The 23,560-nt window shown below is 34.6% G+C and overlaps 1 protein-coding gene across 2 annotated transcripts; it reads left to right on the forward strand.

Annotated features, from left to right (window-relative positions):
- Positions 1 to 1,928: 1,928 nt before the first annotated feature.
- LOC114355963 (kynurenine formamidase) lies at positions 1,929 to 22,143 on the forward strand. Of its 2 annotated transcripts, none has more exons than XM_028309027.1 (5): positions 1,929 to 2,067; positions 12,124 to 12,265; positions 14,741 to 14,842; positions 16,214 to 16,427; positions 21,005 to 22,143. In XM_028309027.1, the coding sequence occupies exons 2-5, from the start codon at positions 12,148 to 12,150 to the stop codon at positions 21,462 to 21,464; spliced, it is 894 nt and encodes a 297-aa protein (XP_028164828.1). In that variant the 5' UTR covers positions 1,929 to 2,067; positions 12,124 to 12,147; the 3' UTR covers positions 21,465 to 22,143. The 2 variants fall into 2 exon arrangements, with proteins under 2 accessions (XP_028164828.1, XP_028164816.1); XM_028309015.1 differs by lacking the exon at positions 1,929 to 2,067 and adding an exon at positions 8,696 to 8,913.
- Positions 22,144 to 23,560: the final 1,417 nt, after the last annotated feature.

Raw genomic sequence — 23,560 nt, forward strand, 5'->3', positions numbered from 1 at the left:
AATTTCTTTGTTTTTCGCCAATGCATGTTTTTCGCATTAGTAGCGACATGGTAGCGACACAATAGAGTATGTAGAGTCAATATGTCATACATTCGGCGTAAGAAAGAACATCGTTAGTGCAGCAAATACCTATCTCTACATTTCCATAAAGTTATTGGGTCGGACCATGCTAGACATACGGTCCATTTATATGGAACTACTTAGCGGCCGCCAGCGACTTCGTACGCCTGGATCCCGTTTTACCCCCTTAGGGGTGGAGTTTCGTAAAATCCTTTCTTAGCGGATGCCTACGTCATAACGTCTACCAGCATGCCAAATTTCAGCCCGATCCGTCCAGTGGTTTGAGCTGTGTGTTGATAGATCACTATGTCAGCCAGTCAGTCAGTCAGTCACCTTTGAGTTTTACCTATATGTATAAATAGATGTTATCATGTTAGTCACTCTATAAAATGTTGTGAAGAGTGTCATGACGTATTCTAATTTGCTCAAAGGTTAACTGGGAGTAAATGCAGAGTAAATACAAATGTAAATTGTACCATTTCGAAAGAAAAGGAAACTTAGATTGTTTTATCAACACAAATATTTTAATACTTAAATAAATAAATATACGTTTTACTAACGTTTGTTGGTCCCGATTCGACCAAACTTTTATCCGAGAATAACTCCTGAAATAATCATAACCGGCACATTGACAGTAACAGTATAGGAAATAATATTATGTCAAAACTGACGATTTATTCTGAGATTAATTTATTTAGGTAGGTAGGTACTCTTGTTTGGTCGAATCCACCCTAACCAGTATAACGAATTAGGTACTTTATTGTTTGTCATTTTCGTTTAACTTTTTTCAAATTTTAAATGCCATTCTAGCTTCACATACGAGTACGTCCTACGTGACGTCAGTCAGCTAGTGGTTGTCTCACCACCAATTTATGACCCGCATTTGCCTTCGCGACGAGCTCAGTATTTAGGACACATACCTACAACAGCATGAAAAATATTTGTAAGTACCTACTGATATTATAAAGCTGAAGAGTTTGTTTGTTTACTTGAACGCGCTAATCTCAGGATCCGATCCGATGATCCGATTTGAAAATAAAATTTTGTGTTGGATAGCCCATTCATCAGGAAGGCTTTAGGCTATATAATATCACCCTACAGCCAATGTAGGAAGTAATCTCTGGAACTGAGCCGATTTTGGGAAATCTTCCACCAGTAAAAAGCTAATTTGATTCTATAGGAGTGATTTATGTAGGCTGTTTCTGTTACAAACCGAAATTCAGGCAGGCAAAGCCAGATGAAAAAGCTGGGCTTATTATAAAATACCATTTATAGACAGTTCTATCTTTGGATATAAGTGTAATATCTACGTTATTTACAAAGTATGAGACAAGTTTTACGATGTTGTAGAACTGGTTTGGGTTTATGCCACTCCCACTGTTAATGTTAGTTGAAGTGGGTTGAATAGCATCTGGCACCTCTACGTGCCTCTACCGAATTCTATTTTGTTACGTATCGCTTAGATTCAGATGCAGCTAGTGCTTAACTTAGGTCATGGTTTTTGTTACACAAAGTTTCATTACAGCATGATATGTTTTATTATTTAAAAGCTAAACAATTTGGCATTTTATGTTATTGTAATGGTGCTACTTTAACTTAAAAAAACTTCTTTACTATATGAACTTTTAGCCCCTTTTAAACGCGCCCCCTATCTACTAGTGCTATATTACTCATAAATTTCAGGACTATAGATTATTCGGTACATGTTAGGGTTAACTTAATAAATAAATAGTTAACAAGACTTCTGCATCAAAATAGTCCTTTCGCACTTAATTCGCACCTAAAACTGGGTTGATCTACATGAGACCTATGGACAAGATACGTTTTATCAAGACGCAGCCGGTCATGCTATAATTAGATTGTGTATTGGGTAGTAAGGGACCGCCAGTGCCACAGTGCGTCGCGGCTTGAGAACGGTAGCGGGCGTGGTTTGAGTGCGTACGTGCGTCTGCGCATGTTTGTTTACAAACAAACTTATTTATACATTGACCGTGCTATTTTTGTGGGGTGAGTTAACTTTGATATTTTATATTTAATTTTAAGATAACAAAAATATCAGTATTTAATTAAGTTGGTTAAAAAACTAGCTTTTGCGTATTAACAACAATGCAACGTGATATCACCTCAATTGAACAATTTTGTTTAATCTGTTCGATTACGTAGGCCTTTTGTTAAATTTTAATATTTCAAAATACTATTTTTAACGTTGTTATTGTATCTAAAGTTCATTACATGTTTAGTCTCATTTAAAGAAAGATAATAGTTATTGTTTTTGTTTATGCACTTGTTTCAAATATGACTTCATTCATTGCTCTTTTTAAGGTTAAAAAGTAAGTACCTAACATTTAAACTTATCTGTGATACCTCAACCTTCAATAGGTTATTGTCATTAACAATATAGCATTTTATTACTTAGTTAACAAGTGTTTTATTGTTTTAAGTAGGTATCTGTATTTAAAATCGTTTTTTTTATATCTTCGGCACTTATGTGATTTTGGTTAAAGTACCTACCTAATTAATAATGTGCTCACAGTTTTTATTGAACTTCGAAAGTTCAGCTCTAAAGGGCTTTTAAATGAATTCTTTATAATTATGTAAAAATAGGTGCCGTACTTGTAATCTATGTAAACATTTTTTGTTTATTGTTGGAACAGATAAAAGATTTTGAAATAAATTTCTGATATTACTTATTAAATATTTCTTTTAAAAAATACTATACTTAGAGTACGATTTTCGTTAATAATATTCATCTCATAAGAAAAACCATACTAATAAATGAATAAATAAATACAAAAGAAAAATATGTTTTGTTAAGTTTAGGCGGGAAAATTGAAAGTAAAAGTTTAGAATCTCGCGCGTTCGCTCCAATCATAATTTGTTGGAGAGCATTACAAAACTTGTTTTTGTTACTTATGTACACGAGTAAATAAGTGCACTATTAAAATATTTGTTATATGTTAAAGTTATATATGCCCTAGAGTTTTTATCAGTCACGCAAATTATAAGTACTATTGGCGCCTATCACCGCACCGTCACGTTTTGGTTAGACCTTGAATTGAACAGCTTACTTACAGGAACTATTTTTTGTGAACCTGCAGCAATAAAATTTATTAAAATTGTTTCAAACTCGTCAATGAAAACGGACCTATTATGTTTTTTTAATTTAGATAGGTTAAGTAAGTAATTGTGTGATCTGCCGACATTACCTAGTAGATATATGAGACTACTAGCTGTGCCGTTTGTGAGCCGTTTTCGCAACATTTTTCTTTACTGCTCCGCCCTATTGGCTGTAGAGTGATGTTAATACAGCCTAAAGCCTTCCTTGATGAATAGTCCAACACAAAAATATTTTTTAAATCGGACCAGTATGTTCCTGAGATGAAACTTTTGGTGCTAAATATCACATCTAGCTGCTAAATATTACAACTTACATTAAATACCACAAATCAGCTTGGTTCCAGTGTATTTTTTAAATGAACACGCGTGTTCGTTGCACGCATTAGAATATAATTTATTTACAACTAGCGGCCGCCCGCGACTTCGTACGCGTGAATGCCGTTTTAACCCCCTTCATCCATCTTACGGTTTAGATTTTTTCGTACAAATGTTCCCGTTCCCGTACAAAATATTTAATGTACAGAATTGACCTCTCTACAGATTTATTATAAGTATAGATAGATAGATAATCCACCAGATTAATCCAAATCACAATTAAATTTTGTCATTTAATTAAGTATTTGAATATCGTTTAACTACAAATCTTCTTTGAACAAGATAGGTTAGCAGGACGTTTCCATTCTTTAGTAATGGGGAGGCACTAATTATTTACTTACTTTATCAGTTATATTCTTATTATAATTAGTAGAGAAAGCTAATGACAGTCTTAACAGTGTTATAAAGTTAACACATAGTAGTACCTATTTGAAATAAGATACCTTGGTATCAAATGACAGAAGCCAGCATGTTGCCTCACCACCACATATAGGTATCCAATAACATTGTGAATAGGGTCATTGCAACTTAACATCAATATTTTTCTTTTAGTTGTCTTTATTAGTCTCAACAAATCGTTATCCATTAAGCTTTTGCCGAGAACTATACTTATTGCTATAAGGCATTGAAAACGCTATGCTTATCTTCATAAAATTAATTAGTTTTCTCTAAGTAGAGTTTTAGGGAGGTTTTTTTACACGTCATATGACGTGGTATTATTTTTTTATTTATTCCCATCCGATCCACTGTAACTGATTCACCGAGAATTAAAAATACCAAGCGATCCCCTTATAGTTTTCAATTACCAACAGAACCCCTCATTGTATAAATTCTAAGCAAGTTAAGGTAGCTATGATATACAATGGATGCTGATTGTCTTTGAACGACAAGCACTGCACGTATTATTTTGCTAAACAAGACCATGACCGTTTTCTATGCTTGTTATTGTTAATTTCGGATAAACTAAATAAAGCACATCATAGTTAATTCTAAAATGCATTTTAGTGTTAACTGTACCACTATTATTGACTATATCTACCAAAAATAAGCTGATAATACTAGGGGATCCGATGGGAATACAAAATAATTAAAAATAAAAACGATCCACCAGGGATCGATTGCAGGGGATCGGATGGGAAAAACTCATTTTTTGAACTAACTCTACCATTGTTTCGAAATAAGAATGTCTGTGCTGATAAGAAGTAAGTAGAGCGCATGAAACTTTGTCACAAAATTCCTTCATTCTCATCAATTCCCATACCTACTATCTTTTACTTTTTGGTTAATATGTATAACTTTTATTAAGTATTTTCTTTCTTATTTGTTCCCGATACATTAGCACCTTGGCAAACATCCTTGTTTGTGCAAGAGCTAACCCCTATTATTACGTCACTTGTGGCGTCACTCATAGGATATGAGATGATATTGAGGGCAATCAAGCAATAAACGTTTCCTAGCCGAGCAATATTGCTCTTATTTTTAACCTTACGAATATAGTAGGTAGGTAAGTATTTTTTTAGTAAGTAATTTTGTTTTTGCAAAAATTAGTCCTGTTATCCCCTCGTACTAAGCTAAATGCTTGTGTCACGAGTAGGCTCACCACAATAGTCGAGCGTTCGAACCCGCGTTCCTCGGATCACGAGTCGGCTAGTCCGACCCCTTCACCGTTCAGCTATCGTGGCTTCAAGGTACTTAAATTCAGCCCTGAAGATATAGATCTACTTACTGCATGTATGTATTACTACATGTATTATTAGGTACTAAGGCCCGTATTCTAAAACGATGCTTGCTTAAGTGAAGCAGCAAATCCAACGCAAAGCGTTATACAGAGCTCTGCTGTGATTGCAGGTTCGTGTGTCACCCTGTGCGTCCACGCGCACTGTGAGACCTCATAGTAATGTTTGTGAATACGGGCGTATCTCTATTTAGTATTGAGTGTTAAAGTTAGATAGGTACTTACAAAGTTATTTTGCCAAGAGCGTGCAAAAGATAAGGATCTAGGGCCGTCTTTTGTTCCGAGCTTTTGAGTCAAGTCCCGGGGACTTAGGTCAATAAGTACTCTACGTTAAAGTAACAACAAATAATTACTAATCGCAAGAAATTATCAGACTTAACTAAACAATTCTTGTACTACGAGTGGTGTTCGATTGTTTTGATTGTAAGACTTGTAAGGTGGTAACGTGCTGTCAAAAATAACAATAGTTAAACTTAACCAAATAAAAAGATTGTTAAGAAGATCGTTAACGAAAGTTACTGTAAACAAGTTATTATATTTACTTGGGTATACCTAAAAACCGATTAACGCCCGTATTCACAAACATTAGGTATAATAGTCTAATAGATCTATTGACGTTAAGCATTTACTTAATTAATAAATAAACATTAAGCCCATTTTAACCAATAATATTTGTAGAAAGTATCTGGTGTTGACCTGCGACGGTTTTTTTCCGCTGGCATCTTCCACCAGATTTAGACTAGAAACAATTTAGATAAGTATCGTTTTGTAAATAAAGTAAAGAGATAAGCGGCGAATAAAATATTCTATGGCTTTGAATATCATTATGTAGGGGAGACTGAGGTGAGTTGTAGTAACAGAGGACAGTTGTGACATTGTCGATATTTTGAACTTATTAACTACTAGCGAGCTCGTAACAGTGCGCGTTTTTAGAGTTCCGTACTTCAAAAGGAAAAAACAGAACCATTTGTTTAGTTCAGGTCTCTAGCCACCATACGAGTATGCACGCTGTTGCGAGCTTGCTGATGGTATAAACTTATTAAGGTTTACAAAAATCGATAATGTCACAACTCTCAACTGTTACAACTCACCCCGGTCTCCCCTACATTTTAAGACGTTCCACCAGAGCATCTAGTTATTTGACACATTCGAGAAAATGCTTCATAATAAAAATGAAGACGATAAAGTAGCAAGTTTAAAGAAGAAACTACAAAGTTTTAAATCGTAAACGAGCACAATGTTTTTACAACATTTATTTGATTTTATAATTTGTTTTTTTTTTGTTATACCTAAAGATATTAGGTATCAAGTTATCAGTAGCCTTGACTTTGTACTCGAGAAGCACGTTTCGTTTTCAGTAATAAAATTGTTTAAAACTAATTTGCGTTTCAATCGAGATTTGCGCAACATTTAAAAACGCGAACCCAACTTGGGTCTATTTAGAAACATAACAATCTACATTATCACAACGTAAAATTTATAAACACAGGCCTGACAATATCATAATTTAGATTAGCTATTACATAAATCTATCACTTCATAAACAGGGTTATATAAACTTTAACTAATCAGCACCCCACATAGACAAGACATTTATTTACAAACTATATTTTATTTATTACATGTCCGCGTTTGTGGGGACATCTGGGCAATACTGGGCATGGTACACAAAATAGATTGATGATCCCCGATAACCTTTCTTAATCATCTAAGCCAACGTTTCAAACTTCAATCAACAATTGGCTTCAAAGGGAGCGTCCCTAATTTCATCAAATTGAGATAAACTGTATTTGACATCGGTTTTGATGATTGCAATAGAAAATTAAATTATCTATACAAATATAACAGACATTCACGAAATTAATATCATATCAGCATTGTCTACTAATACTTTTATTTTAAACTTTTTTTTATCTACTTATGAAGTAGGTATTTATGATTTATTTACTAAAGTAAATCTGAGATTTCTTGATGTTAAAGTTGTTGAGGAGGGCTATAAGTACAATGATGTAACCTCTGTCATTATATTCACTGTTATCAATGTAAATATTTACTCTATTAAACTAGAGATTAGATATTTTACTTTCAACATCGGATGAGTAATCAATTAAGTACCTACACTTGATATCTAACTACTTAGGCTGGGTTGCAACATCTTACTTTATCTTTAACAAACGTCAAAAATCTGTCAAACTCCATATAAGTACTTAAAAGGCACTGGTTACCGTCATAGTTACCGTTAAAGTTAGGTGGTGAAACTCAGCCTTATTGAACTTAGAACTGAAAAACTTGTTTTCTTCTAAGTCTAGTTTAAAGTTTTCTGCATTTTGTATCGTTCGTGGTAATACATTTGACAAGGTAGACTTTACATGGCAATTATAAATAAGATTGAATAACTATGAAAATATGATGAAACAGAGACTCACTGTCACAGTGACTTCTATAAGTATATAATGATCATTCAGAATGCACGTCGCTTGTTTGATGAAGAAGTTTAACATAAAGCTAAATACTCGGATAAGTGCAAAATAAAAAGAATTCATTAGTGAATTAATTTATTAGTGTAGATAGACTACTTATAGCTAATTATCCATATTTTATTCGTACAAAAATTACCTACTTAATATCTTCAATATTTATTTCACCTCAATTTGAGATTCTAACCAACTCTTTGTACTACGAGAATACTAAATTGGTATAGTGGAAACAAAGTTGAATTGTCTTGACTTGAATTTTATTATGGGACCGATGCGATTTCATGAAATTATTCCACCTATTATCTACTGTTTTAGCAAATAATGACGTCTGTAAAACACAATACATCTAAATTGTCCAAACGTGTCTTAGAAAATGTTAAGAAAAACAAGATAAAAACCTTTCTTAATGTATCTGTAATAAAGGTGGTCGTTGTCACTATTTGAACGCTTTACCCCGAGCAGTGCTAAAGGACAAAACGATGCGACTAGGGTTGCCAGGTAAAAAACACATAAGCCGGATTCGGTGCTTAATTTGGTCGGACATTTAACCCTAAAAGCCGGACACATACCTTTTTTAAGCATGTCACGGGGGGAGGGGGTGCAATTAGTCATACCTCATGACTATCACTATCATCTTGGTATCAGTAGTCCAACATCCCATGCGTGCTCGATATTATTCTGTGGCTCGACTTTCGACTACATCGGCAGCATAAAAAGCCTAACAAAAGCCGGACAGGCCGGACAAGACAATATTAATTTGGCTGTAAACACAAGTCCGTAAAAAGCCAAACATGTCCGACTAAAGCCGGACACCTGGCAACCCTAGATGCGACGCGTAAATATTTAAACATTGTGACAAAAGAATATAATTACAAAGTACCTACTAACTAGTGTAACCTACCATTGAGCAGTATGCTAAAAGCGCTTAGCGGAGTCTGCTTTGCCGTAGTGCGCTTGCTACGCTCGCTCCGCTCTCGCGTCTTTTACGCTTTAATTTAGTATTATTAATTTTAAAAGTAACTCAGTTTTGTAGTCTCTAAAATAGTTTTGAAGTGTAGTTTCAAGATGATGCTTTTAATTGAAAAGTTTATTAATTTTATTGTTAGTTTCGTAACACCAGCCTCTGAAGCAGACAAGGAACCTAAGAAGGTAATATTTTTATTTTAGTTTGGGAATGTAATCTAAAATTCCAATTAATAATATAATTAATTAATCTGCTTCTAAAATGATGTCAGTAGGCCGAGCCATTTTGTTACCGGATGTAGTCGATGCCTATGTATAAAAATTACGTCAAAATTTTGTCAGCAAAATTATATTAGGTAGGTACCTACTTTAATCTTAGAAAAGCTGTTGGTATTTTAAACTATGTAGAACATAAAGGGTGGATTAAACAAAAAGGATTGATTCTACTGCACAAATGCAACAATTTTCCTCAAGAGAAGGAAGTTCAAATCTTAAAAAAAACAACTTTTCCATACAAATTATCGTCACTAATCAGCTAATTAGTATGGGGACATTTTTTTTGAGAATGTCGATAGTATTTCTGTAGGAAATTTGTTGCTTTTGAGCAGTAGAATTTAATCCTTTGATTTTTAAATTTGCAAGTAATTAATTTGCTTTAAATTTTTAAATTTGCATTTAAGCAGTGGCTGGAGAAAAATGGCTTAAGATCGTGCTTTGTGGTCGCTGTTATTAATTAAGATCTAGCTAGACATACCTACCGGATTTGCAATTGTAGTATATAGAGCGAGCATATAATTTTAAATAAAAGAGTATACATAACAATAACACAAAACAATTGCAAAACAAAAATGGTATTGTACGCGGAAAAGGTTCAATGTCACGGCCACAAGGTGCTACATTACTCGGGCATAGCACGTTTATTGGCCTCATAATAACAATAAATTAGATCAAAATCGGTTTATCCGTTTGGGTGCTACGATGTACGATGGCATGCAGGCACACAGATACGCCAAACTCATATTATACAGCTCTTTTCCTGTTAGGACTTAAAATGAATTAGGAATTTTACAGAGGCTTATTACCATAGCTGGGCATTAACTCTTTAATCCGTTAATCGTTAATTAACGAAGTTAACATTTCTATTAACGGATTAACTTTTAAGTTAACTTTAAAAAATGTTAACTGATTCGTTAACTTCCGTTAAATTATCCTAAGTCCGTTAATCGTTAATCCAGTACCTGCTATTTATCAAAAAGATACAGCAGGCACGCGGAAAAATGCTTATTGCCTATCTAAATTCCTAAATTTAAATCTAAATTTTCCTAGAAGAATAAGAATCTTCATATAATTTAATCTAATTATGAACTTAACACAGCCTAGTATGTAGTATATTAGAAGAAAAAAAATCATGTTTTTGATCTTGCTAAAAGTTTAGAGAAATAACAAGAAACTCCTGTTTTTAAGTAGTTAAACATGATTCCGCAAGAATTGGCTTTTTAAGGCTGATTTATACGTATTAAGTAGTGCAATTAATCACTTAAAATTATTTTTAAATTTAGTTACCTACTTAATACGGTGTAAATCAGCCTTTAAATTATGCCTAAACTATGTAGGTAATCAAAAAATGACGTTAAAACTAAGTAATTTACCGTATCTATAAGTTTTGCGAAAAATATAATATTCTAAGTGAATGTCAAAATGGATTCCGTAAAAACAAGTCAACCATCCTTGCAATATTCAAATATATCCAGGAAATACATAATATAATTAACGATAGGAAATACGCAATTGGGATATTAATAGACATGACCAAAAAGCTTATGATAAAGTGCAATATAATATATTATTAAATAAACTCTATGATATATAGGAATTAGGGGTACTTGTCATGACTTGTTGATATCATACCTTCATAATAGAAAGCAAACAATAGAAATTGAGCACTTTAATAATCAAAACAAAAAAATTGAAAGAATCAAATCTGATACAATAAGTGTAAACGCTTCAATACCCCAAGGTAGCGTGTTGGGGTGTTTATTATTTTTGATTTATATCAATGACTTTGCCGAAGCTCTGAATGAATATTGTGTGATGTTTGCGGATGATGTACCTACCTATCTATTCTTTTCAAAAGTCAAGATTCTACAAACATAAACGAAATACTTAGTAATATTCTGTACAAAACAAAAAACTGGCTATCCGAACACAACTTGGAAATAAACCAAATAATGTCCTTTCACCCATCCCAGAAAACACCATTGAATTTAAATTTAACATTAAATATTGACAACAACAACTTTGAATTAATAAATGTAAATGAACATACACTGCTAGGTATAATTACACTGGCCTACAGCCATTTTGGTGCCGGGGATTTTGGTGAAAACGTTTTCCTTGTTCTTCGCTTAGTTCTCCTATATTTTGTTGGAATTGATCTGGGTTACTGTTGAGACATTTTAATTTTATACCCATATAATAGCCTAAATCTTTGAATTGAACCAGCACATCGTATACAAATTCTACATAGTTGTCAGCCTCATGCTTTCCGAGGAAATTTTGTACAACGGGTACAAATATCCACACAAGCCGTTCCACATAATTCATGGAAATCTCAAATTTAGTGGTGTCTTTTATTAATAGACTTATTTGAAGTCCATCAAAAATACCTTCTTTTAGTTTTTCATTAACTACTTAAACCAGGAAAATTCTGTGAAATTAACTGCAAACATTTTGCCATATCATAGGCACTCCAAGCTTCAAAAACTTACGTGTGCCTTTCTCCTATCGTCGCAGATGTTCAACGCATATTTTACATACAATATGAAGCACCTACACTGTGCCGAATTTCAATACCAAAGTAAGCAAAATATAAAAGATTTACCGTGTTTTTAATGGTTTTAAACTGATCTTTCAGTAGTAATCACCACAAACTTATCAAAATGAATCAGCACAACATCTAGACGTAGTTCTAATATAATAATACACTAAATACAATAATTTAATATTTATTCTAATTAATAATATTAAAGAATCTAGTTTAATACAATAATAATAATAATTATTTAAATGTCCGACAGGGTTCATGGTGATCCAATTATATATTTATGACCTAATGTACACTGTGAAATGCAATAAAGATTTGAGTATTGAGTATTGATATCAAATTTCTGATTTCACCATACCATTTATATGACCATGTTAACATGGGTTAGTGTCGGCTTATATACCCATTTACCTAACACCCTGTATAAACATTGTGGCATTTTATTACTTGTAGTAACACATTTTAATGCTATTTTGTTACAAAAATATAGTTTGATATGTTGTCAGCTATTTATAATAATCCTGCTCTTATTGTATGAGTGTACCACTTAAAGATTACGTTTATCTTTCTAGATACCACCAAACACCGCAAGCAAGATGTCAGTCATCATGGACTCCATGGACCTGGAGTTGGAATACTCCCCCAGCAAGTGGTCGAGGCGGTTTCCATCGTCACAAGAGGTTCTGCAGCATCACGTCAAGTTTGTCGCTGAAGGTGAGAAAATCTCCTTCTTTTACACATCCCTACATTGTGATTTAAGGCTGGGTTGCACCATCTTACTTTGACTTTAACAAACGTCAAAAATCTGTTAAACTCCATACAAAAGACGCCGGTTATCGTTATAGTTACGGTCAAAGTTTAGATGGTGCAACTCAGCCTTAGAGATTGTTTGGGAGCAAATACTATACAACCCGATCGAGCTAACTGCGCACCTGGCAGCCGTGACGTCACCTCGACGCTCTGTTACGGAGATGGAGCGAACGCTAGAATTGGGAGCAAATAACATTCAACCTACTAATAAATTCTAACTGCGCACCTCGCTAGAATACGACTCTCCTTTGCACTTATCCGCACACCTCTCTGCGTTTGCTCGGTCCGTAAGGCCTCAGCCTCGAACTTAGCGGGCAGCGGGGCGGGAGCGGCGGCGGCGCTGGAGCGGGGCGGGCAACGCAGACCCGTTCTCGAAACAAGCGGGCAGCTCGCGCGGCGCTTTAGCGGCGAAGTGTTGTGTTCGGGGTTGTGTTTTCGAGATATTTGTTTTTATTCGCAAACGAAATGTCTGAACAACGGCGACAATTTTATTTCGATTCAAATTTATTCCTAACGCTCGATTTATTGTGGGCAAAAGAAGGAGTGCGCTGCCCGCTCGTTGCCCGCTCCCTCGCCGCTGCCCGCTCGTTGCCCGCTGCCACCCCGCTGCCGCGCCGCTGTTTTCGAGAACCGGTCTATTTGATTTTACGCATAAGATCCTGCCGCTCTATTATTTAAAAATGGACATAAAGAGAAAGAAATATTGTGCGGCGTTCGGGTGTTTAAATTCGAAAAGAAATCTACCGGATTTATCTTTTTTTTCGCTTCCCAAAGAATGATGATGAAAGGTATGTTGGCCATGTCGGTAATCAATAATTCTTAGGATAGTATAGGATTCTTCTTTTTTTCTGTAATAGTATGTTTAATTTATTCGTCTTGTGTTAAAATAGGTATCAATGAAGACATTGTAATAAAATAAATTTTTTTTAATCCTAAGTAGGTATATTTGAAATGTTATTTTTACAAAGGTAAAATAACAGTAATACTTTACCTACGTACGTACCTGATTACAAATAAGAAGATTAATTATTTTTTCACTAGACAGCAACCCTAACAGCGTAAGAAAAGTTCAGAGGCACGCGATAGAAAGAGACAAAACTTGTAGGTGAATAAAATTGTAGGTACGTAGTGCTGTGCGAGCTGAATTCCACTGTATCGCGTCGTAGCAAGACTCGCATTTATTTAAATCGTCTTGCGGAGTAATCCTTCTGTACCTGTACTATTACTTATTCTGTGGTAATAGAGCGTCGACGTGACGTCACGGCTGCCAGGTGCGCGTTAACTCGATCGGGTTGTACGGCATTAACTTCAAAATTAAGTTTTATTTTTAATCAGTAACCAAATAAAACAAAAAGTAAGATGGGATAGAAAACGATATAATGGTACTTTATGATTAAAAAATGTACTTTATTTTTGCCGTGATTATTCGTGTCGTAGTTTCACGAGACTAAACAGATAATGATAGTTGTACACCATTATTATGTATCTTATGGTGCCACATGGCAATGATGGAGTTTCTCGTCATTAAGTAGAGCGATAATATTAAATTAAGGTGCTTACCTTCATTTGTTATATGGAATTAAGGATTAATTAGGCACGGTCTTTACAAGGATAAGATATTTTTCTTGCTTCACTTGAAAAGTTAGTACCTACTTCTTAACATCGTTTCAGAGAAAGAAAACAATCGTAACGTGGAACTAAACATACCTATTAGACCGTTCATTAAAATAATAACGATCCAGTGAAATTATTGAAACAATTCAGAATGTAATACCTGATTGACCTAAAATTAAGAGTGCTTTCAGGCTGAAATCAAACTTAAAAACTGGATTGCCAGAATATTTAAAATCAAGTCATATAACGCTTTATTAATTACTAAACTCATATGTACCTACTCCGTAGTCCGTATGTACATACTGTATGTAATATTGTATCATAGACGCTGCAGCACTATTATAATATTGAGAAAGAAGCAGTTTCTATAAGAATTTGCTATTCTGTTCGTTACACACCCTATATTTTAATATTCTCACTCATTTGTAAATGATAATTGCAATCCTTCCTTTTATTTACATTCCGGTACAAACGTAGTAAATTCTGTTCCTAACTATGTTACATACCTGTGACACCTGGACAGGAATTTTAATTAAAAGGTCTAACACATGAAAGAGACAACATTTTACCTTCTCTTGTAATTTAGGGAGATGTTTTTTACGTGATGCAATGCATTAAAGGCAAATGAAATCATATAAGTAAAACATTAACGATCATCGAGCCTGATTAAATAAAAACTTATTTTTGTAAATAGTCGTAACTCCTATTGTTTCGAATTAAAAAAGATTTTAAGTTAGTACTAATAGTAAAAATGTGTTTTTTCAGCTAGCGATGTAGCAACTAACACCGTTCCACACAAATTGGAAATAGAATATGGTTCTACCCCTGGACAGAAACTGGATATACTAGGCACTGACCTGCCAGATGGTAAGTTTTGAACGACTAATAAATAATATCCTTGGATATTTTTACACTGCGCCACTAGGGGCCCAAACTAAGTAAAGCAGCCCAAACTAGACAACGCATATAAACATACATAAGTACCTTTCTTTTTTTGTAAATACATACATATTTTTCATAGAAAACACCCAGTCCAATAACAACAAATGTACATGCACACAAATGTTTGTACTGAGCGGGAATCGAACTCGCGATTACTCAGTATAGGACTCCGTTCGAACCACTTCACCAAACGGCCGACTCTCCCATACACCAAAGTAAATAGTTTTGTGCTATACACCCAATACCTACACAAACTTTCTGTAAGAAACACACTTTGACCTTATCATTCGGAATTACTAACTGCCTACGACCGCATAGTGGACAAAGGTCCCATAGGAGTCGACTTCTTTTGAACTGCTGCTAGTAATATTATCCTTGTTGCCTAGTACCTACCCATAGTATTGTTGACCATTACTCCAAATGGGCTATACGAGTATTTATTTGACTTAATTGATTCTTTTCAAGAGACAAGTGATGTCGCCAGTCTTAAGTTTAATTCAATTATTTTTCTATTTATATGGCATCTATTACTTTTAATGATTGTAGAGGCCATTAGCCCTAAGTAATTAAGTGTTAATGTTTATTTAATAGATTAACTCGTTTATTAAGTATCAACGATTTTATTGGACAATGCTTGATGACGTTTGAGTTTAGCGTTTGAGACTATAATAAAAAAGTGGGTTAATAGAACGACTTGTGTTATGACGTGCCTTACTTCTAAGATACATATTTGAACAAAATGACAACGGAGATAAAGGTAATTAAATACCATTCATCTCAATTTGTAATATTTACGAAGACAATAGCGCTTATTAAAGCCGCGGGGATGTTTATTTATTTGGTACTTATGTTTATTAATTGTCGGTACAGTATCCCGTTAAATACTTTGTTCTAGATGATACCATAATTATAGAGAAAGTTAAATACAATTAGGTACATTAGTAGCTCCTACGCAAATAATACAATTTTATCCACCTATGGGTCAAAAGAGTTTATTCCTACAAAGTCACGTATTCCTCCACTCAAACTCAAAAGAAATTGATGAACTCTACGCACATTAATGCCCGTTTTCACCATCAATCCCTAATTTTTAAATGTCCCCTATGTAAACAAAATTTCTGTTATTTGCTACCATAGGATCACTTAAAAATTAGGGATTGAAGGTGAAAACGGGCATAAGTCAAATAAATCTAGGAGAAAATATTTTTCTCTCGTAAAATAGTACTCATTATTCTAAGCTAAGATGTTTTATTCTAAGTAGGTACTATGGTTTAAACCAACCATTGTGTATTTCAGATGCCCCTATCCTGGTCTACGTTCACGGCGGCTACTGGCAGGAGCTCTCCAGGGAGCTGTCGAGGTACCCTGTGGTTCCCCTGCACCAGTCCAGGGTAAAGACCGTGGTAGTGGGTTACGACCTCTGCCCTGCCGCTACCCTGCCAGAAATCGTCAACCAGATTCAGAATGCAGCCAAATTCGTCTTTGAATATGCAGAGAAAATGGGCAGCAGGTAATTTATGACTCAACATCATATAAATAGTCATTACCATCATAAAAATCCTTTAAGCCAGTGTTTTTCTACCTGTGGGTCGCGACCGCTTGGGGCGTCGCGAAGCCACTATAGGGGGGGTCGCGAGAGAGGTCGTAAAAACTACCTCAGTAAAAAAATAAAGTTATAGAGATTCATCCGAAATAAATAAAAAAAAAAATCTAATTATGCAAATGCATAAAAAAATTGTATGGATTGTTAGTATTCTGTCCCTACAACATCTTTGTAACATTATAAAATGCATGGGATAAAAATGCGAACGGTCGGGGATTCATGTCATGAAAAAGGTTGAAAAACACTGCTTTAAACAATTTGTAGAAGTTTAGTGACTTGAGTTGGTTCAAAAAATACATCTACACTAACGTAACCGACTCTTTGTCAACTCGGGTCACTAACTATACTAAAGTAACGTCGTAAGTGAACCGTAAAATATTCACACACAAGTTTTCTACTCACGAATTGCATGTAAATTCTCAGATTAACGCAGTCGAACGTGAAATCGAATACTTATCGCATAATGTACTTTATTTTACAACCTTACTTTAAATACAAAATTCAACGGCTCTTAAGAAAAATAAACGCGGCCCCTCAAACAGGTTTTAGGCCATTTTTCATTACGTGGGACGAATGTTTTTGACATTCGATTTTTGAATTTAAACAAATTCTGTTAAGTTTTTTATTTTCATTTCTGGTTTCAAGACAGTAACCATTTATTATTTTTTTATTGTTTTAATTTATGTGGATGTATTTAGGATGAATATTAAGTAAGAGCAGGCCTGGCTCACTCCGCGCGGTACATCCGATAATTACCTACAGCGAAGCGCCCCGCCGGCGGGTATTATATCAGTCGAGTGTCACGCGCTCGCTCGTCAGGACGCTGGCTTGCGTTTTAGTATGATTATAATTCTATGATCGAAGTATTATTTAAAAATGGACATAAAGAGAAAGAAATATTGTGCGGCGTTCGGGTGTTTAAATTCGAAAAGAAATTACCGGATTTATCTTTTTTTTTTCGCTTCCCAAAGATGCTGAAAGGTATGTTGGCCATGTAGGTAATCAATAATAAAATTCTTAGGATAGTATAGGATTCTTTTTTTTCTGTAATAGTATGTTTAATTTATCTGTCTTATGTTAAAATAGGTAGGTATGAATGAAGACATTGTAATAGAACAAATTTTTTTAATCCTAATTAGGTATATTTGAAATGTTATTTTTACTTACCTACATACGTACCTCATTACAAATAAGTAGATTAATTATTTTTTCACTAGACAGCAACCCTAACAGCGTAAGAAGAGTTCAGAGGCACGCGATAGAAAGAGACAAAACTTGTAGGTAAATAAAATACGTAGTGCTGTGCGAGCTGAATTCCACTGTATCGCGTCGCAGCAAGACTCGCATTTATTTAAATCGTCGTGCGGAGTAATCCTTCTGTACCTGTACTATTACTTATTCTGTGGTAAGAGTTTGCCTACACAAGATAACTAATAGCCCAGTAAATTACAATTTGTGATATTATGTCGCTTTTCTTCATATCTTTTCAATAGAATAAATTCGGTGTACCTATTTTTTGCGATTTAGGCAGTAAGTATAGGTACAGATATAATAAAGCTGAACACTATAGTATCCGAATTGGAAATAAATTATGCTACTTTGCCGTACCTAATATTTTTTTTTTATATAAATATCCTTGGACATTTTACACTACGCCGCTAGCCCCAAACTAAGCAAAGCTTGTACTATGGGTACTAGACAACGGATATGAACATACTTAAATACTTTTTTTTTTGTAAATACATACATATTATACATAGAAAACACCCAGTCCAATACAAACAAATACATATGTTCATGCACACAAATGTTTGTACTGTGCGGGAATCGAACCCGCAACCTCCGGAATAGTAGTCCGATTCGAACCACTACACCAAACGGCCGACGAATTCCTGAAAGGTGCACCGCAGGCCTATAACTGCTGTGGACCACACAATAAATAAATAAATATCTCTATGTACGAATACAAGTGTCACGTTTATCCTCACGCTACAGTACAACAATTCCTGATATTAGCATACACACGTTTTGTCAAAATGTGTTTATAAACAATAGTTTTCACTCACGGTCCGCCAAAATATAACACAACTATTGTTTTACAACTGTACCCTGCGAACTAAAACTAATTGATTTTATGTTCATTCATGATGATATGGTTAATTTCAAAACCGTCACGTTTTCGAAGTAGGTACGAGTAGGTAACCCATGTTGTTATATGATTCAAGCAGATTGATATTTTTTAATTTAGTATTGCATAGTTATTAAGAATCATTTCAGATGGGTAATATCTAACTTAATATAATTTACCTACATATCAGTAGGTATTTTCATTTGCGTACAAACAAAGTGCCTCCCTTGAATACCTACTTATGTCCACTGACTAGTACTAGTAGTCTATCAGACTAGTCTAGGCAAATTATATTTCTACTTATAAGTATTAAATGTCAATTTAAACTAGTGATCAATGCAAGTTTAGCTTTTTTGTAATAAGGGGCTTGAGACTTTGTTAATTTACTTACTACCTACCTACCTATCTAAATGTATATCTAAATAAAAGACAAAACTGAAAAGAAAAGCCTGAAAAAAGGGAAATTTGTTAGGAAAAGTAATATTAAGGAGGTATAAAACCAAAATCCGAAGATGTTTATAGAACACGATGGAATTGTCACTAGTGATTAAGATTTATAGGAAACGTAACGTAACAAGCAAACCGTACCTATATCAAAAGGAAATAAATACATTTGCTGGGATATTTACATCTTTTCTTGATAGCCAAATAAAGACCCACCAAGAAAGTATACCCATGGCTCAGCATTTGTGTGTTGTGACAATGATACTTATCACAATGCATGAGAGTAGATTTTCTGTTGACTGTTTAAATATTACCTTTTTTCACGATAAAGTGTATTGAGTGTTTGTGTCACATTCTTTCGGAACGAACGATGTAACAACAAATTGCGACTTATTTGTCCACATTTGTCGATTGAAAATTTACATCGGTTGAATGATAAGACTTTTTTTTCTTGTTTTTTCTACGCACGAAGACTATAGGTACCTTGTGAATATTTATGGGTCATTCCACCGGCCAAGAAAATCACGTGTCCGGGGCCAAAAAGTACCCGAATATCATAATATTTTAGTAACAAATATTTTTATCTAATAGTATAACTTTGGTTCTTGAAGTAATTTAAAAAAAATCGTAAGTCGTCAAAAATTGATTACCACGACGTGTCCGCGCTCCCGATTTCAGAACAAATTTGCTCGTATAAATTAATCCGTTATTATTACCGCTTTCAATGCTTATGTAATCGATTACTGATTAAATTTACATTGATAAATTAAATACGATATAACTATATGACTAAAAGGTTTTGTAAAATAACTATTTGAAGTTGTGTCCGGGCGTTAACCGTGATTACCCCGACACGTCACTAATGTGCGCCTACGTCCCTAGCTACGCAATTAAGAAACGAGCTCTATCCTCCCCCGTGAACCTTTAGTGGTGGCCTGCGTGCCGAGGTGATCGGTAATGCAACTTGTCGCAGGATTTCGGAGTTATCGAGATAAGAATATGATTACCCCGACCTTGGTTCAGTGCACGATTGATTTACTCTATCCTGTTTTTTTGAACTTTTGGAACGCTGCCACGAAATACCGATCTTTCAGCAGAATAAACGCTGCAAGTGAAACTGGATCGGCCACACTCTCCGAAGGGACCCCGATCACATCCCCAAGCAGGCTCTAGATTGGAACCCCCAGGGAAAATGCAAACGTGGTCGCGCCAAAAAAACATAGCGGCGCACTGTTAAGACTTGGAGCGAGATCAAACACGAAGCTCAAGACCGAATGCGATGGAGGACTGTTGTGGACGCCTTCTGTCCCATATAGGAGACATAGGACATTGAGTCACTAATATTATATGTATAATGTATATGTATGTTTTTTACTCTTTTACGCAACAACTACTTAACAGATTTTGTTGAAACTTTACAATATTGTCGTTTATACATTAAAATAACAAATGGCTAGTTATAATAACATTTATTTTACCATAACTTAAAAAAAACCTTAGAAAATAAAATATTTTGTTTTATTTTTGATTACTCTGACTCCCAACTTTGATTACCCCGACCATGAAAATTTTGATGTCGCATAACTTTTTATTCCTGCTTGCTACAGATGGGCCAATATAAAAAATATGCTCGTAATAATGTCTATTTTGAAATGTTTTACCTAAAATTACTCTAAATTCAAAAATAAAAAAGGTCGGGGTAATCAACAAAATAATCCAGATCCGGAGAATGACCGTTATAATGTATCTAACTAAATAAAACCTAAACTTTAAGGCTGGGTTGGACCATCTTATAAACGTCAAAATCTGTCAACCTTTATACAAAAAAAACCGGTTAGGTGGTTCACTCAGCCTAAGACCGCTGCAGCGCTGCAAGCATGATTAACATTCACTTTCTTTTGTTTTTTTATAGAGGGGTGTACTTCGCCGGCCATTCAGCTGGTGCTCATCTCGTGGCAAAACTACTGTCCAACGCAGATTTCCTGGACAGCAGCATCGGTTCCAACAGACTCCAAGGCGCCTTCCTCATCTCAGGAGTGTATGACCTCCGCGAACTTGTCCACACCTCTGTCAACGAAGCAGTTCAGTTGCCCCCTGAGTGGGCCATCCCCCTGTCCCCCCAATTTGACTGCTACACCCACCTTCAGATGAGGAGGCTGCGGGTATACATCTTAGCTGGTCAAAACGACAGTCCCACTTTCAAGAAACAAAGCAGGGAGTTCTATGAACTCCTGCAAAACACCTGCTTGATGCAGAACATGTATTTGGAGATCAAAGATGAGTTTGATCACTTCGACATAGTGGAATGCTTTGCCAATGAGAACAACTACCTCAAGAATCTGTTGGTGCACGATATTCGCAAGCATTTGTAAGGTATTTTAGTCCAAAAAATTGTAGAGTCGCAACATTTTAATGCTATGTTCTAATGAACAGTAGTAATATACAAAAAAGTACAGTTGACAACACAGACGAAACATTTTCGTTTAGCTTGCTTGTTTCGTACATGTTTGTGAGTATCTGCCTCTTTAAAATGCAAAAGGAACATTTTTATTTAATAAGTTGTAGTTTTTTGGTTGCAGAAAATATCTGTTTTTTTTAGTACGAGTACATACATGTAATTATTTTATCTATTAAGATCTCGATAAATTATCATCCGCTCAAATACTAAATTACATAGAAATAAGACATAACATAACTATCATTATTTACAATAATGATTTTTTATTCTTTTAAATTATAGATATTTATGATAGTGTACAACTTGTATTGTACAACTCCCATTTTATTAACTAGACCAACATAATTTATAAATAAAATCGATCCAATAATAAAATAACCAATCCACTGCATTTAAGTAAGTAATAGTGATTGTTAAGATATTTTGACCATGTTTCTTTTTTATTAAGAAAGGAAAATGACCTTCCTGAGTGTACAATATTATTGAAACTGACTGTACATATTTTAGACTGACTAATTAATATGATGTAATATGCAGGGTTCTAATTGTAATATAATTATTACGTCACAGTCGATGGCACATCAAAGTAAGTAGGTATATCTTTTTGTTGCAAATCGCACCTCTCATCGCTCATTTACATTCGAATAAGATTCAGTATCTTTTTGTTGTATTTACCTTGATGCGCCGTTGTTTGTAATTGCGTTTTCTTTATAAGTTGTTACTAATAATGTAACACTATCTACTGCGTTATAAAAAGTTGAGATTGTTGATATTGATAAATGTAATTTGTGATAAGTTTAAGCCTGTAGACAATGTAATATACAAGTTTGAGAGCACTTCGTTCAATGTTTACACATTTATCGTTATCACTACGTATGATACATTGTCTAGAGGTGTATCCTAATGTACAGTGATGTATTCTTTTAACATAATGATATTGTATATTAATTGACGATTAATTAAACCATTATTATCTATTTCTGTGTATTATGTTCACCACTATAATATAACTAGCTATGCCCGCGACTTCGTACGCGTGAAAACCCGTTTTTGCAACATTTTTCATTGTTGCTCTGCTCCTATTACTCGTAGCGTGATGGTATATAGCCTGTAGCCTTCCTCGATAAATGGTTTTTCTAACACTGAAAGAATTTTTCAAATCGGATCAGTAGTTCCTGAGATTAGCGCGTTCAAGTAAACAAACAAACTCTTCAGCTTTATAATATTAGTATAGATGTGTCTATTGGTATTAGATATAATGAAGGACGTTGATACCTAATTGTTAATTCTAATACACAAAATATTTGCCTCCTGTCCCATAAAAAACAACCAACAAACACAAAATACAGCCATTTATATGGTTTTGATGCAAAGACCTCTGCAATTAATGGGAGTGCTTAACTAAATTTACACTTGCCGTCGAATTTAGACTTTATCAACCTTGAAATAAGGCGCTTATTATAACCCATTATTGTAGTAGCTTGTGGTGTGTTTTACAACCGTAATTTCAGATTTACTTCTCACAAAATTACAGAGGGCCCAGTTAGGGATATTTACGGCTCTACTACTTAGTAGTTAAATGAATTCTCGTAAAGTAGCAATTAGTTACCTTTTAGAAACCTACCCTACCTACTTACTCTAGGGAAAACGGCAACAAAACATATACTCGGCTTATGATGATGTTATTGCTTTTGACAAGCGCCAAGCAGACACGGACTGAATATTATAAGTTATTAATAGATATCTAGTTCTTTTCTTAGACATTATACAAGCATATTAATAAGTAATTCGATCCTCTCGATATCCAATACCCTAATAGGGACGCGAAATCCTAATACAAACAAAACTCAAAATAGAAATACTTATACACGAAGTATCTCTCAGTTGTAATCCTCAAAAATGTTCGTAACTCCGCAAAACTAATGTTGTGTAACACAAGTTTTGGTCTTGTTTCGGCTATTTTTGTTCACTTAACGTGACTCACTCTCTGACTTGCCGAAAGTTTTCAGA

This window comes from Ostrinia furnacalis, unplaced genomic scaffold (assembly GCF_004193835.3).
Source record: "Ostrinia furnacalis isolate ACB-3 unplaced genomic scaffold, ASM419383v2 OfSCF0208, whole genome shotgun sequence".
NCBI classification, from domain to species: domain Eukaryota; kingdom Metazoa; phylum Arthropoda; class Insecta; order Lepidoptera; family Crambidae; genus Ostrinia; species Ostrinia furnacalis.

Excerpts from the sequence above, each read along its gene's own strand:
- LOC114355963 (XM_028309015.1), top strand. The coding sequence starts at position 8,830 with ATGATGCTTTTAATTGAAAAGTTTATTAATTTTATTGTTAGTTTCGTA. Across the intron at positions 12,266-14,740 it reads CGTCAAGTTTGTCGCTGAAG|CTAGCGATGTAGCAACTAAC; the intron begins GTGAGAAAATCT and ends GTGTTTTTTCAG. Across the intron at positions 16,428-21,004 it reads GCAGAGAAAATGGGCAGCAG|AGGGGTGTACTTCGCCGGCC; the intron begins GTAATTTATGAC and ends GTTTTTTTATAG.